General features: G+C 37.4%; 1 protein-coding gene across 31 annotated transcripts in view; it reads right to left on the reverse strand.

The window, feature by feature from the left end:
* Nucleotides 1-13,181, reverse strand: part of SGIP1 (SH3GL interacting endocytic adaptor 1) — a 187,290-nt gene that overhangs the window by 21,007 nt on the left and 153,102 nt on the right. For all 31 annotated transcript variants that reach the window (XM_074376283.1, XM_074376285.1, XM_074376279.1 and 28 more), the window contains one exon: nucleotides 1,310-1,421. In XM_074376283.1, coding sequence (XP_074232384.1) covers nucleotides 1,310-1,421 — 112 coding nt within the window. The remainder of the gene's footprint in view (nucleotides 1-1,309; nucleotides 1,422-13,181) is intronic.

Below are 13,181 nucleotides of genomic sequence, written 5' to 3' on the forward strand. Positions count from 1 at the left end.
GGAATTTGACACAACATTGTAAAATGACTACAACTCAATAAAAAAAGAAAAAAGAAAGAAAAAAAAAAGGATATGACATTTAGGGAGGTTGATAGACCCCAGTGGCTAGGAAGAAGCAGAGTTAACTAGTTATATTAGTTCCCCAGATCAAATTGTTAGACTTAGACTTAAAAAAGCTAGTGTTTCTGAAGTGCAAAGAGGATTAACAATTAGTCACATAGGTTGTCACTTAAAATAGAAAGACCCATGTTCTAACCCCCCCGACTGTCGCTGCTTCAGAAATTTTTATAAAATAGTCCAGTGTTTTACATGCAAATTTAATTTTTTCTCTCATTCTTATTTCCATGGATACTAAGGATTTCTAAGCCCTAGTCCTTGCAAGTAAAAAATAAAGAGCAATTCTGTCTTTATCTAGGTTTGTCCTTTGTCTATCCATCAAGTTCAGACTTGGAATTGTATGTGACACGCTTGAAAACCAGTTTGACTTAGGTGTTTAGTTTTCAGTGTAGACCAAAAATCACTCAACTTGTTTTTTTTTTTGATATGAAGCCCTTTGTGAAATTGATGCTGTAGACCCTCTCCATGGACAAATGTGCATGTGCACACACACGTTAGGCATGAAATGTAATTTCAGACGATCCACAGACTTCCTGAACCCTATCCATGGAACTCCTTATAGAGAGGTGAAGTATTTAATCATATTACATGTGCATTCAGGTCAAATCCACTGTCAGGATATACTGATACAAGTGAAATCAGGCTCATGTGAATAGAAAGTGGTACATTTTTATCCAAAGTTTTTACTTTGCTGTGATTTTTTTGGCTAGTTTTCCCTTACTTAACAAGCGTAACGTATAACTTGGCCTTTTATTAACCTGTGTGTTATGGAAAGACGTTTTTATTCCAGGGTCTCATTCCACTGTATCATTATTTCAGTTTGTATGTGGGTGATTCCCATCCAGGAAAGACTAGCACAATAAACACATGATCTAGACATTTACTTTTGTGAGAGAATACATTTTCTCCTTGTTGACTGAGTTGGGTTAGTGCTTTCTGTAACTTGCAATGAAAACTGGATCAGAGATTTCTGGGTAGTAAGATATCAGATGATTGGACCTTTAGGCACATTTTTTAAAAAAGCAGTGAATTAATAATACTCCTAATTAAATTAATTCTAGGTATTCCCCCTGTTATGGTTAACTGCATTTTTTGTTTGTTTTAGGATAAGGAATTAAACAGTTATATTAGGATGTCTTTCACTGAACAGAATAGAATTTGGAGAACACAGTGGACCAAGCCCCAGGCTTACTTGCTTGGATCTGCTCCTTTGAAGTAGGCGTTGACCGTTTCTGTAAATGCTGCTGCAACAGGGAGGGTGTCCTGGGCTCCCATGGTTAGGGGGCTGGGTCCCCGGGAAGAACCTACATGAAATGAAAAACCTTCATTTAATGTGGGTTGGAGACATCTTAGTATACGTGGAACTAAAAGCTCATTCAAAGGTTAAAGTCTGAAACCTAATTACTGGGGGAATAAAGTAATATGCTAAGAACCATAACTCTGTATATTCAACATAGAGCTCAAGTATTTAAAAGGAAATATTTGGCTGGTTAACAGACAAACACACTTGAAATTAATCAATTACATGTTTTACTACGGAAAAAAAAATCCAAGCAGAAGTATAAAATCATAAGGGTTTTCAATGTTTTACCTGAAGCGTAAGGCAGTATTTGCATGACAGTTTGTACAGCAGGTAGTTAGTAAAGAAAATTATTAGCTTCCTGTTTGAACATTCACCTTATACAATTGTCTATACACTCAAAACTGTTTGCATTTCTTCATTTTAAACAGACAAACATCAACCCCCTCACGGGATACCATGTTACACATTGTCCTCTCCTGGATTGCTTCCATTTCAAAAAGTCCAATTACCCTCCGACTAAGGAGGCTCAAGTGTACATGTCCCCAAATATATAAAACCCAAACATATACCTTGACTTAGTACAAACACATAAATGCATCAATTCACATAATTAAAAATAACAGCAGTACTTATGCTTACTGGACATCTGCTATATACCAGGGACTACACTGAATACCTTACAAGAATTATAGCACCCCCCCATCGGCCCTGTGGGATAAACATTATTATTTCTGTTTTACAGAAACAGAACTGACGATCAGTGAGGTAAGTGACTTGCCCAAGATAACATATTTAAGTGGCAAAACTAAAATTCAAACCTAGATTTGCCACCCTATAAGGCACGTGTTTTCCCCATGCTGTTTATACCACATAGTTTGTCTAAATGAAACATTTTCTTGTATGGTTTTGATATAACTTGAGGTTTCCAAAGGGAGCCAAGTTGAGGATGGTTGTCTTCGTTATCAATCTCTAGACATGGGACTGAAGAGTCGAGTTTCAGTAAGGACCAAGTATTCATTATGTCTCCCATTCACTGCTTCTCTTTCCCATCACACAAAACACATTTACTCCCCTGACCTTGTCACAGACTATGCCATAGACTTTTTATCTCTTACCTTCAGTAACTTCTATCCTCTTCTCTGATTATGAAAAAAATTTACCCTTTGTATATTTCCCTCCTCAGTAAAGCTTTCCTTGATAATTCCAGTTCATGCCAGGTTGTCTACTTTTTGTGTCTTCCCTTGGCTTTCAGTATCTTGGACGTGGTCATTGATCATCAACAAATATTTACTTATTATCAAACACAATGGTAGGTGCTGGGGATTCAAACACAAGTTAAACATAATCCTTGTCCTCAGAGACTTACAGTTCAATGTACTAATATCATCATTAACATCATCAACATTCACTACCAGACTTACTTCCTTAAGCATTATTTGTTGCATACTTCCTATGGGTTTTATCTTCACATTATCTATGTAATTGTATGAAGTAAGCATTATCTTCATTTGGTAGTGGTTGGAATCAAGGCTAAGAGTTTATATAACTTGCTTAGTCTTGCACAGCTGGTATGCAGAATATTTAAAATTGGTACCCAGATACATATAAGTTCAAAGTTTAGGCTCTGAGGACTATATGAATTTGCTGCCTTTGTGGTCAGTTACAGTACCATCTGAGGGCAAGCAAACAATTACAGTAGCATCGAGTGAGTCTTAAGTTGGAGTACGCATGTCTAAGTCTTTGCCACCACAAGACTGTAAACTTTTAGAAGGAGGGAGCTGTGACATAAGCTTTTATGAACCATCCACGGTCCCTAAAACAGAGCCAGGTTTCCACTGATCTTTCATTAAATCCATGTCGAATTATCCATTGTTGGACCTCAGGAAGGTAACATTTAGATACATCTATAAATAAAAAAGGCACTGAACAGGTGCCTCTATTATTTTGTAATAGAATTACTCAGCTTGCTTTCTTATTTTTCAAATAGTTACTGAATAACTATTAGATCCTGGAGGAGAATGGCTTCTCTGTTAGTTAAAACTGAGTGAGAATGGTGAGAGGGGTGGATTCTCACCATTATTTCAGGGTTCCATGTGATTGGGACTTGGAATTTGGTGAGCATACAGATGGATTTGTAATCAAATAATCAAAGGAATTTGATAAGTGTTCTAAGAATGCTCTGAGCAAAGCTCTATGAAAGCACTTCATATTGCTTAGATAGGCCAGGGGAGGTGTCATTGAGAAAGTAACACTGGAGCTACAGTTTGGAAATGGATAAGACCTCACTATAAGGTGATGTTGTTAGGAAGTGGGGCCTTTGGGACATCATCAGGTTATGGCAGCGGGGCTCCCATGAATAGGATTAGCGCCCTTTTAAGAGCGGCCCCAGCTAGCTTGTCACTCCCACCACGTGAGGACGCAGTGAGTCTCTGGCGTCTGCAGCCTGCAAGAGGGCGTTCACCAGAACATGACCATGCGGCCAAACTGATCTTGGACTTACAGGCTCCAGAAACATGAGAAATAAATTCTTGTAGTTTACGAGCCATGCAGGCTGTGATATTTGTTACAGCAGTCGGAACAGACTAAGTCATGCTGTTCAGGCCAGCTCTGTCCTTCCTGACCCACTTCCTCCCTCTCCCTCCAACAACCCTATACTCTACTGCGTTCACCTCTGGGCACTACCGTTCTTGTTGTAGGTTTGATCAATAATGCCAGGGAAGGAGAAAACGCCAAAATTTTACCAAGGACCCTTTTACCTTAAAGGATCCACAATTTACAATTCTAATTTCTTCACATCCTTACACGTTGGAATAAATATGCCATTTTCTATTTTACTTTTTTCATTTATTACATAATTTTCCTTATTGCTATCTGGTCTACATAGCATTTTCAGGTTATATATTATTCTACAAGTGTTCTCCAAATGTTGGGCCATTTCTAGGTAGCAATTATTCTAAATCCGTCTTGGTACAAACTGGTTTTCTTTTCCTTTTTAATTATTTCCTTAAGATATAGTTTTAATAATACAAAGTGAGATGACCAAACTATAAGGTAGATAAATTTTTGATTACTAAGAATGCCAGATTATACTCAGTGAAAAATGCTATTAGGAATAAATGAATGCTTTTGATCCCCTGCAGTAACTCAGAGAATCTTTGTTAATATAATTATTGGAAAAATGGGCTAAAACCAGGAGAATGTCTAAGATGTTGAGAAATTCAAACCTCATGGCCTACGATGCCTAAGAGGGGCCTGACAACTATTTTCAAATATCTGAAATAATATTTCTAGACAGTGACTCAAGGGACCAGAGTTCATGGCCATGAATCTGCAAGTTAATAGCTTTGTGATCTTGGGCAGGTCAACTAACTTTAGGTTTTCTCAACTACAAAATGAAAGCAAAAGACCACATCATCTCTGTTTTAGGATTTTATGATTTTAAGTTGATTATAGGCATTTAAGGGTTTTCAAGCAATAGGAACAATATTCTTACACAGAAACAAGCTGCTTTGAAAACAGGATCCCCTCACTGGCAATTTGAGTGGCTCTGCCAAACATCTACTGAGCCTCCACTGTGTGTGACATAGTGGCGGGGACACAAATGTGTAAACTTTCAGGAAATAAGATATAAGCATATAGAAAACCTAGTAACAATCACACATGCAAACAAGAGCTGAAGGCAGAAGGTTCAAGTGACAGCTCCATGAGAGTATTTCACGGCAAATTTAATTGCCAGACGAGCAGAGCAGGCGATGCCACTCCTTGACTTAACAAAAGGAAGCCTGGGCTCTGGAGTCATACAGCCTTGGATGTGAATCTCAGCTCCTCTACTTAAACGACCTGAATGACCAGGAGCAAGCTTTTTAATCAATCCGTGACTCAGTTTCCTCATCTTTAAAATAAGATAGATCATAATATCTATGGTAAAGGCTTGTGGTGGACATCACATGGGGTAACGTTTGTGAAATCCTTAACACTTTATGTACCATGAAAACATCTTATTGTTGCTGTTATTTTGTCACAAGGAGCTTTTGAAGGTTGTTGAATTAGAGTCGGTTCTTTGAATTTGAGTATTTAGGTAGAAAATGAAGACAGATGCTAGCACAAATAGTACTCCTCACTGAACACGGAGATAGACTAGAGTTTTTAGGTTCTTTCCATCCCTAAAATTCCCTTATCCTAAGAACAATGAATTCCATCACACATGTTTAATTTTTTGTGTATGACATGGGTGGCTACCGTATCATTCAAGTTACCTGATATAATGGTTGGATTAATAGGAGATGAAAGTTGGTTGAATGCATCTTTGTCATTTGATTCATTTGAACATGACTTCCTGAAATAATTAGGCATTGTGCTAGGTGCTGAGGGAGTCACAGAAATGTATGAGATGTGCCCCTCCCTTCTTGGAACGTAACAGTAGGGAAGGGAGGGTATAAAATTAGATACATATGAAAGATAAAGAACTACATGGAGCTAGATAGTAGTTTAATATTATAATTATTATATTACTGTTAATGATTGTTTTTAAACAATTCAAGGTAGAAATAGTATTTATTATGTCTACTCTATAATAAAATAAAATATCAAACACTAATATGGCTTTGCGTTCTTTATACATTGAATGGATAAACAGATTTAATGTAATTATCTCTGTTTCACTAGCCCAAGTTCACTCTGCTAGTAAGTGGTAAAGCTGAAATTCCATCCTAGGTCCCTTAACTCTAACAAAAACAACAGTAACAATAACAAAAGCTTTGTAGATTTTACTGCATACTAAGAACTACTCAAGGGGCTTTGCTTGCATTAACTCTTAATGCTGATAATACCCCCATTAGAGAACTACAATTATTAATTTTGTTTTCCAGATGAGAAAACTGAGGTTTCAAGTCACTCAGTAGCCTTACCCACAGTCACCCAGTGAGTAAGAAGGAAGAACAGAACTGGGATGCGAACCTAGGCCTTCCTGCCTCTGGATCCCACACTCTTAACCTCTCTGCTCCAGGAGCAAAAAGTCAGATCAAGATCATGTTATGCATCTCATGGCGCATTTGTGGTACCTTCAGGACAAGTTGCTACTACTAGCTTGTCGAGTCCTGACAAAGAGCTTAACACCATCACCTTCACTGACTTCATGGAATCCCATATCCTTTCTAAGACTGGCAATTTCACTTTGCAATATATGCGCACTGTATTTGCATTGCATGTCCACTGCTTGTAATATCAGACACGTATGGAGAAACTGACCAAATCTGGGTATTATGTAATGAACAGGCATAGATGCTGTAGAAGCTAGTGTTGACTTGGTAAAATATTAGAATGGGGACTAAAGTTGTAAGGTTAATACCTTCATGTTGTGTTGGTCTTTACCTTTTTACAAAATCCAGTAACTGCAAAGACACCAGTAATGACACTTAGGTAAGAAATTTCGTTACTATACGTGAATCTGAGTTCCTGCACATAGTAAATACTGAACAAATTATAGCCATTATGATTACAGAGAAGGAAAATTTGCCTGGAAGTCACAATATGTAATATGTTATATCTGTTACATGCTTTTCAGTATGCAAGGTCTTCACCTTCATGAAAACAAGGAAGGCATACTTTAAAAGCCAGTTATCACAGAATAGAATTAACGATACTTAATTTCTGGATATGTAAGTAGAATTAGTTATTTCCAGTCTTCCTCTTCATAAGCCCCTGCTTACCTGCCCTGGAGATACATATATATTCATGTGCATATATTTTTGCTTTTCAAATTCCACTCAGTCCAGAAACATATAATTGGCAGACATTTTTGTCATGTTTTATAGAGAATTTTCTTCAAACTGTCTTTGTTAACAGTTCTCAGGCCATCATCCAACATGAATTAATGCCCTAATTAATTAGCTTCCTAAAATAATATATTTGACTAAGAAAATGGGAAAATTGTGTTTCATTTTGATCATCACAGCCACATCCAGCATATTCAACACAAGGACTGTTGTTAGAAATGATCATAAGGCAGGAGACAAAGCCATAATGAAATGTCTTTGGTATGAAGACTCGCAGGACCAAACCCTAGCCAATTTCACACAGGCGGCATGAGCGTTTGACTAAGCACCTGAAGCTGGGCCAGCCACAGCACGGCACCGCAAAGGATGTGGGGCACCACGTGCGTGAGAGCTCATCTCTGCAGAGCACTGTATGGGCTGGCCATTGTGCTGAATACTTTACATACATCATGTCTCCTAGTCTCCAAACATCTCCTTGGGGTACGCACCATTATTATGCACATGTTACCATTGAGGAGATTGACGTTTAGTGAAATTAAATAATTTGCTCAAGGTAACTTGCTCGACAGTAAGTAGAAAGGTGCTGAGACTGAAAACCACACCTAACATGAACTGTGTTCTTAAACCCTGCTCGGTAATAGCAGTGGTGGGCCATTCATGTGAGTAAGCCTTGCTCCAAGATCCACAGCGTGTGTTCTCAATAAGGCAGCATCACCCCAAAAGGGGTAGAAATTGGTTCTTGGGGGAAAGTGAAGGAAGCCTTTACTTTTTTGTGTATAAAGCACACAGATATACCTACAGTACATAACCAGTACATCTGTGATATTAAAATTCTACTGGGGAGCAATTAAGAGGAAACAAAGGTCTAAAAAGACTGTGGGTAAGGGAAGGGGGATAACAAAAAAACAGTTTGAGAAGCACTGGTTTACAGTTTCAAAAGGGCCTTTGGTTGTGAATGTCCTTTATACCCCCATCAACTCTCTTGGTAAGAACTTTATAAAGCACTGGTTTTGCTAAAGGACAATAATAGTTTATTCCTTTCTTCAAACTTACACTGAATGAATAATAACTGTGTTGCCAAAAATTATGAGCGGGCTCCTCAAGATCCCTGGGAAAATATCCAGTAAAGACCCCACAAAGGAACAGAGCTCAGGAAAGGGAGGGCGAGAGCGTGGCTGAGCCGGGAGAGATGCTCTCCCATGAGCAGTGTGGGCAGCCCCTGCGCTGAAGCAGGAAAGAGGCGTATACTCCACGGATCTGCTGTAATCAGAGGAGCTGGGGAGAGCCTGCGTCAGGCTTCAAACCAAACAGGAGCAAGGTCAGACTACAACGGTAGGGGACAGTGACACAGGCCCGAGAGCACCCAGAGAACGAGTAGAGCGTCTGCTAAGGAATGAGGAGAACTAGAGGACTTCCAAGCAGGTCGGGCTGGTGGAGTACGTTTTTCTGTGGAAAGTAAGTATTTCCAGAGACATGGTGGCTACTTAAAGGTATGGCCGTGGAGTTGACAACACCAGCATATTACTAGCCTGCTAGCGTCTTTCGCAAGTACAAGTGGGATACATGTATACTTTTAAAAAGGAAAAGAATATAGAAATATAATATTAATACAAGGAATTAATATAAGCAATAGTATAACAAATAAAATATAAGGAATAAAATATTCACTGAAGAACCATGAATGGTTGAAAGGTTTGAAAGCAAGTTCAGCCTCACTAGTACTCAAAGAAATATGACAGGAAGAGAGACAGAATGTTTTACCTTTTCAGATTAGAAAAGATCTAAAAAAAAATACTTCATGCTTGTGAACATATAATGAAAGAGGCACTATAATATAGTGTTGATGGAAGAACTGGTATAAATTTTCTAGAAAACTACTTGGCAATGTGAACCGTGAACCTTTAAAAGTTTCCTAATTTTAGCCCATAATTCCAATTTTAAGAATCTATTCTAAGAAAATGTCTGACGGCCAAAGAATCATGTGTAAAGATGTTCATTGCACATAGGAGAACTTGAAGCAATTTAAATGCCTAATCATTGAATTGAAATAAATCACAACTCATGACAGAATGAAATGTCATGCAGATAATAAAAAGTTTTCAGTAATTAAAAATGGAGCTAAAAACAATCACATATGACATTTTATCTATTAGACTGGAAAAGGTGAAAAATACTGACATCTTAATGTTGATAAGCAAATGCAAAAAATATTAATTACAATGTTGGTATGAATTTTTGGATGGGCATTTGGTAGTTTGTAGTATTATTTTAAACGTGCATACCGTTTAACATAGCAATTCCATTTCTAGCAATTTATCTTTTGGAGAAATTCACACAAGTACATGAGAATATAGGTTTAAGTCCACTCCTTGCACCATTTTACATAATAGCAAAAAAATACAGATATAAACCAACCTAAATATTTATTAATAAAAGATAGGTACAGCCATATAGTATAATACTGTGGAACCATTAATATGATTATGGGTATATGTATGTATATGCACACATATATATATACCCACACACTCTGTATTCTGCATTTAAATGGCTACTATTGACTGCAGGTTATAGAGCAGAATATATCTTCTATTTGCATAAAATCGTACATATTTCCTTGACTGTAAGAAACATACTTTTGAAAACATAAAAGTATTAAATTTCTGAAATTGAGATGCATTTTGTAATCAATGGCAAATGAAAACGCAGCTGCTAGCAGCGAGGGTCCCAGCGTTGTCTCTGCTTGCCCTGGTGGGAGCCTAACTACGTGTAGACATGATCAGCTCGTCTCACAGGTTCCTCAGCTGAGCTGAGTTATTTGAATTGCTAGCTTCTCACGTATTTGAATTGGACCCTTATTTCCTCTTAAAAAATTTTTTCTTAAGGTTCCATCTGATGTAGTAATGAAGTAAAAACTTATTTGTACACAGAAGATAAACCGTCACACTCCAGGGTATGCAACTGCAGGCAGGAGAAACTGCCAGAATCTTTGAAATCTAAACCACGGAATTTTGAAAGATGGGACAAGTGGGTTATGACTGAATTATGCATCATGAAAGGATATATAACTCAGGTGTTAAAACTGTATCTGTCAATAACTTCTGGCTGACTTTCAAGAAAGTTATTTACCTGTTGGCAGTTTATAAATAAACTCAGGAATCCGAATGCAGATAAAAGCCTGGAATTTTTGATGTGCCCCCCAAAAGAAGCTATCAACATCAAAGAGAATAAAGAGGTCAAGATTATGAACGTGCGGTTTAAAAAGCATCAAGTCTCTGTGATGTTAAACATAACTGCTGATGGCCAGAAGTGATTTAGATATGTTTTTAATTCTGAAATTGAAATCAGTTTAGATTCAATTTCTGATGGTTATACTGAAGACAGTGGCTTGCACTTAGTTTGTTAGAAAAAAATATATATTTTTTTACATTTAAGGAAGCTTATTTTGCACCGGAAATGTTGTTATTAAACCAATGGAACATATCCCAGTGGATGGCTTTTTGGAATCAAGTATATGCAACACACACACACAAACACATGTGATTTCCTGGCTGTATTTACTCCTTTTTTTTTTTTTTTTTTCAGTTCCAGGATCTTTTTTCTCCTTTAGCTCTATTGAGGTATAACTAAGAAATAAAATTGTAAGGTATTTGATGTGTACATGGTGATGACTTGATATACATACACATTGTGGGAGGATTCCTCCCATCAAGTTAATTCATATGCTGATCACCCTTCCTTCCTTTCTTCCTTCCTCTCTCTCTCTCTTTCTTTCTTTCATGAGAATATTTAAGTTCTACTCCCTTAGTAAATTTCCATTATACAATACAGGACCATTAACTATAGTCACGATGTTACACACTAGATCCTCAGACCATACTCATCTTATAGCTGAAACTTTGTACCCTTTTACCAACCTCTCCCTGTGTCCCCTACCACCCAGCTGCTGGCAACCACTTTTCTACTCTGTTTCTACGAGTCTGACTTGTTTTCCCTAGATTCCACGTATAAGTGATACCGTGCAGTATTTGTCTTTCTTTGTCTGGCTTACTTCACGTAGCATAATGCCCTCAGGATGCATCCATGTTGTTGCAAACAGCAGGATTTCCTTCCTTCTCTGTGTTCACTCTTTTATCTATACTTTCCCATATTTTGAATTTTTAAAAGTAATGTGCTTACATCAATTTCATGATCAGAATAAAATAAATTATGAACTGCTTTCAAATATAGTTTAATGGCATGGGGACATTATCATATGATAAAATAAAAGAATGCATTATTATATAGTGCATGAAAATATAAACTACACACATACACACACATACACGGTCAGGTACACATGAAAAATCTTAGAAATAAAATACACTAAAATGCTAACAATGGTTATCTATGGTTTTTAGATTATAGATTATTTCATTTTCTTTATAGCTTTCTGTTTTTCTAAGTTTTCTGTAATGAGCATGTATGGTGATAGTGTGGCAAAAAAATTATAAATAGAAATTGAGAGTTATACTGGGATCTTAAGTAATACTGAAGTTTCTACATTTCTCCTTTATTTGTTTCTTGAATGGTCCATGTTCTTACAGTTAAGAAGTGGATGCTGGTAATTCTGAATGCCATTGAAAGTTATTCCCCTAGGGGGCTGATATTTATGAATGGAGAGGCATAACAAATGCTGTCGGACGTAGTCTGACTGCCTGAAAGCCTGCTATTTGAGCTGCCAGTTTCTTGGGGAACGGGCTGTGAGCAGAGTCCAAAAAAAGGCCAAATCTAGGAAAGGCGTAATCAGCATTAAATAACTCATTCTTCCTCTTCCTGGACTCACCCTTTACAATGACAATTGCAACTCTTGAAAGTCACCAAAACATCCTTGAAAGATTAACCTCACCCTTGCTCCTTTGTGACACTTCTCCAGAATAACCTTTTGTGTTTTCTCAAAGGCATGGTTGAGCTTCTCAATCAAATCTTAGGGGAAGCCATGTGGCAGTTACTCTGACTAGAAGACCACGCAACACAACTGTTAGCGGCACACACTGTCTGTGCACGTACGCCAGTGGGAAACGAGGCCCCAAGGCTACCTTTACTCACATCCTGGTGACTCAGTACAGCAGAGCCAGCAGAAGAGGAACAAGCCCATGAAAATTCCTGTCTGCTGAAAGTCCACGCTCTAGCAGAAATTATTACCACATACATGTTGCAAAATAGTTTAAGACACAAAAGGGTTAAAATCTTAAGGGCCATGACTTCTCTTAACACCTCATCTCAAATGCCATATCCTGATGACCCCAAATTAATCTTTGCCTTAATAAATAAGAAATGAATGTAAAATTCTTAGCACATACTAAGTATTCATTAATGTTCATTATTAAGAAATGATTACATTTGAATTGTACTTTGTAGTTTACAAAGTCCTTTCACAAGTAACTGACTAAAATCTGTTAGGGGGTATGTATGGTGTTGATGAAATATATTCATTCCACACACATAAAAGGGCTTAGAAATGGGAGATTCTCTTGAGTCTTGACATCACCTGTCTGAATCACTTTTTCGTTTACCGTGTCAGCTCTTCTCTCTGAAGGGGGTAGTCAGAGGGCCTCCTCTGTGTCTGGGGGAGTCAGGAGTACAATGCATGGGCTGCCTCCAGCTGTGGACAGCTCTTCTTAGAAGACACATAATAAAAAGCTATTATACAAACTATTATATATAAAATAAGCATCAAGGATATATTATACAACACAGGGAATATAGCCGATATTTCATAATGACTATAAATGGAGTATAACTTTTAAAAATTGTGAATCATTATATTGTACACCTGTAACTTATATAAGATTGTACATCAAATGTACATCAATGAAAAAAAATGCTAGTGTGCAATGAAGGCTCACAATCACGCCAAGGTAAACAGATCTCTCTTGTGATTCTCGGCTTCTCCATTCTTTTCTCAGAAAGCTTGAAATCACTTGTCAAATCTGCTGAAATGCCTT

The sequence above is a fragment of the Camelus bactrianus genome, chromosome 13, assembly GCF_048773025.1.
Source record: "Camelus bactrianus isolate YW-2024 breed Bactrian camel chromosome 13, ASM4877302v1, whole genome shotgun sequence".
NCBI classification, from domain to species: domain Eukaryota; kingdom Metazoa; phylum Chordata; class Mammalia; order Artiodactyla; family Camelidae; genus Camelus; species Camelus bactrianus.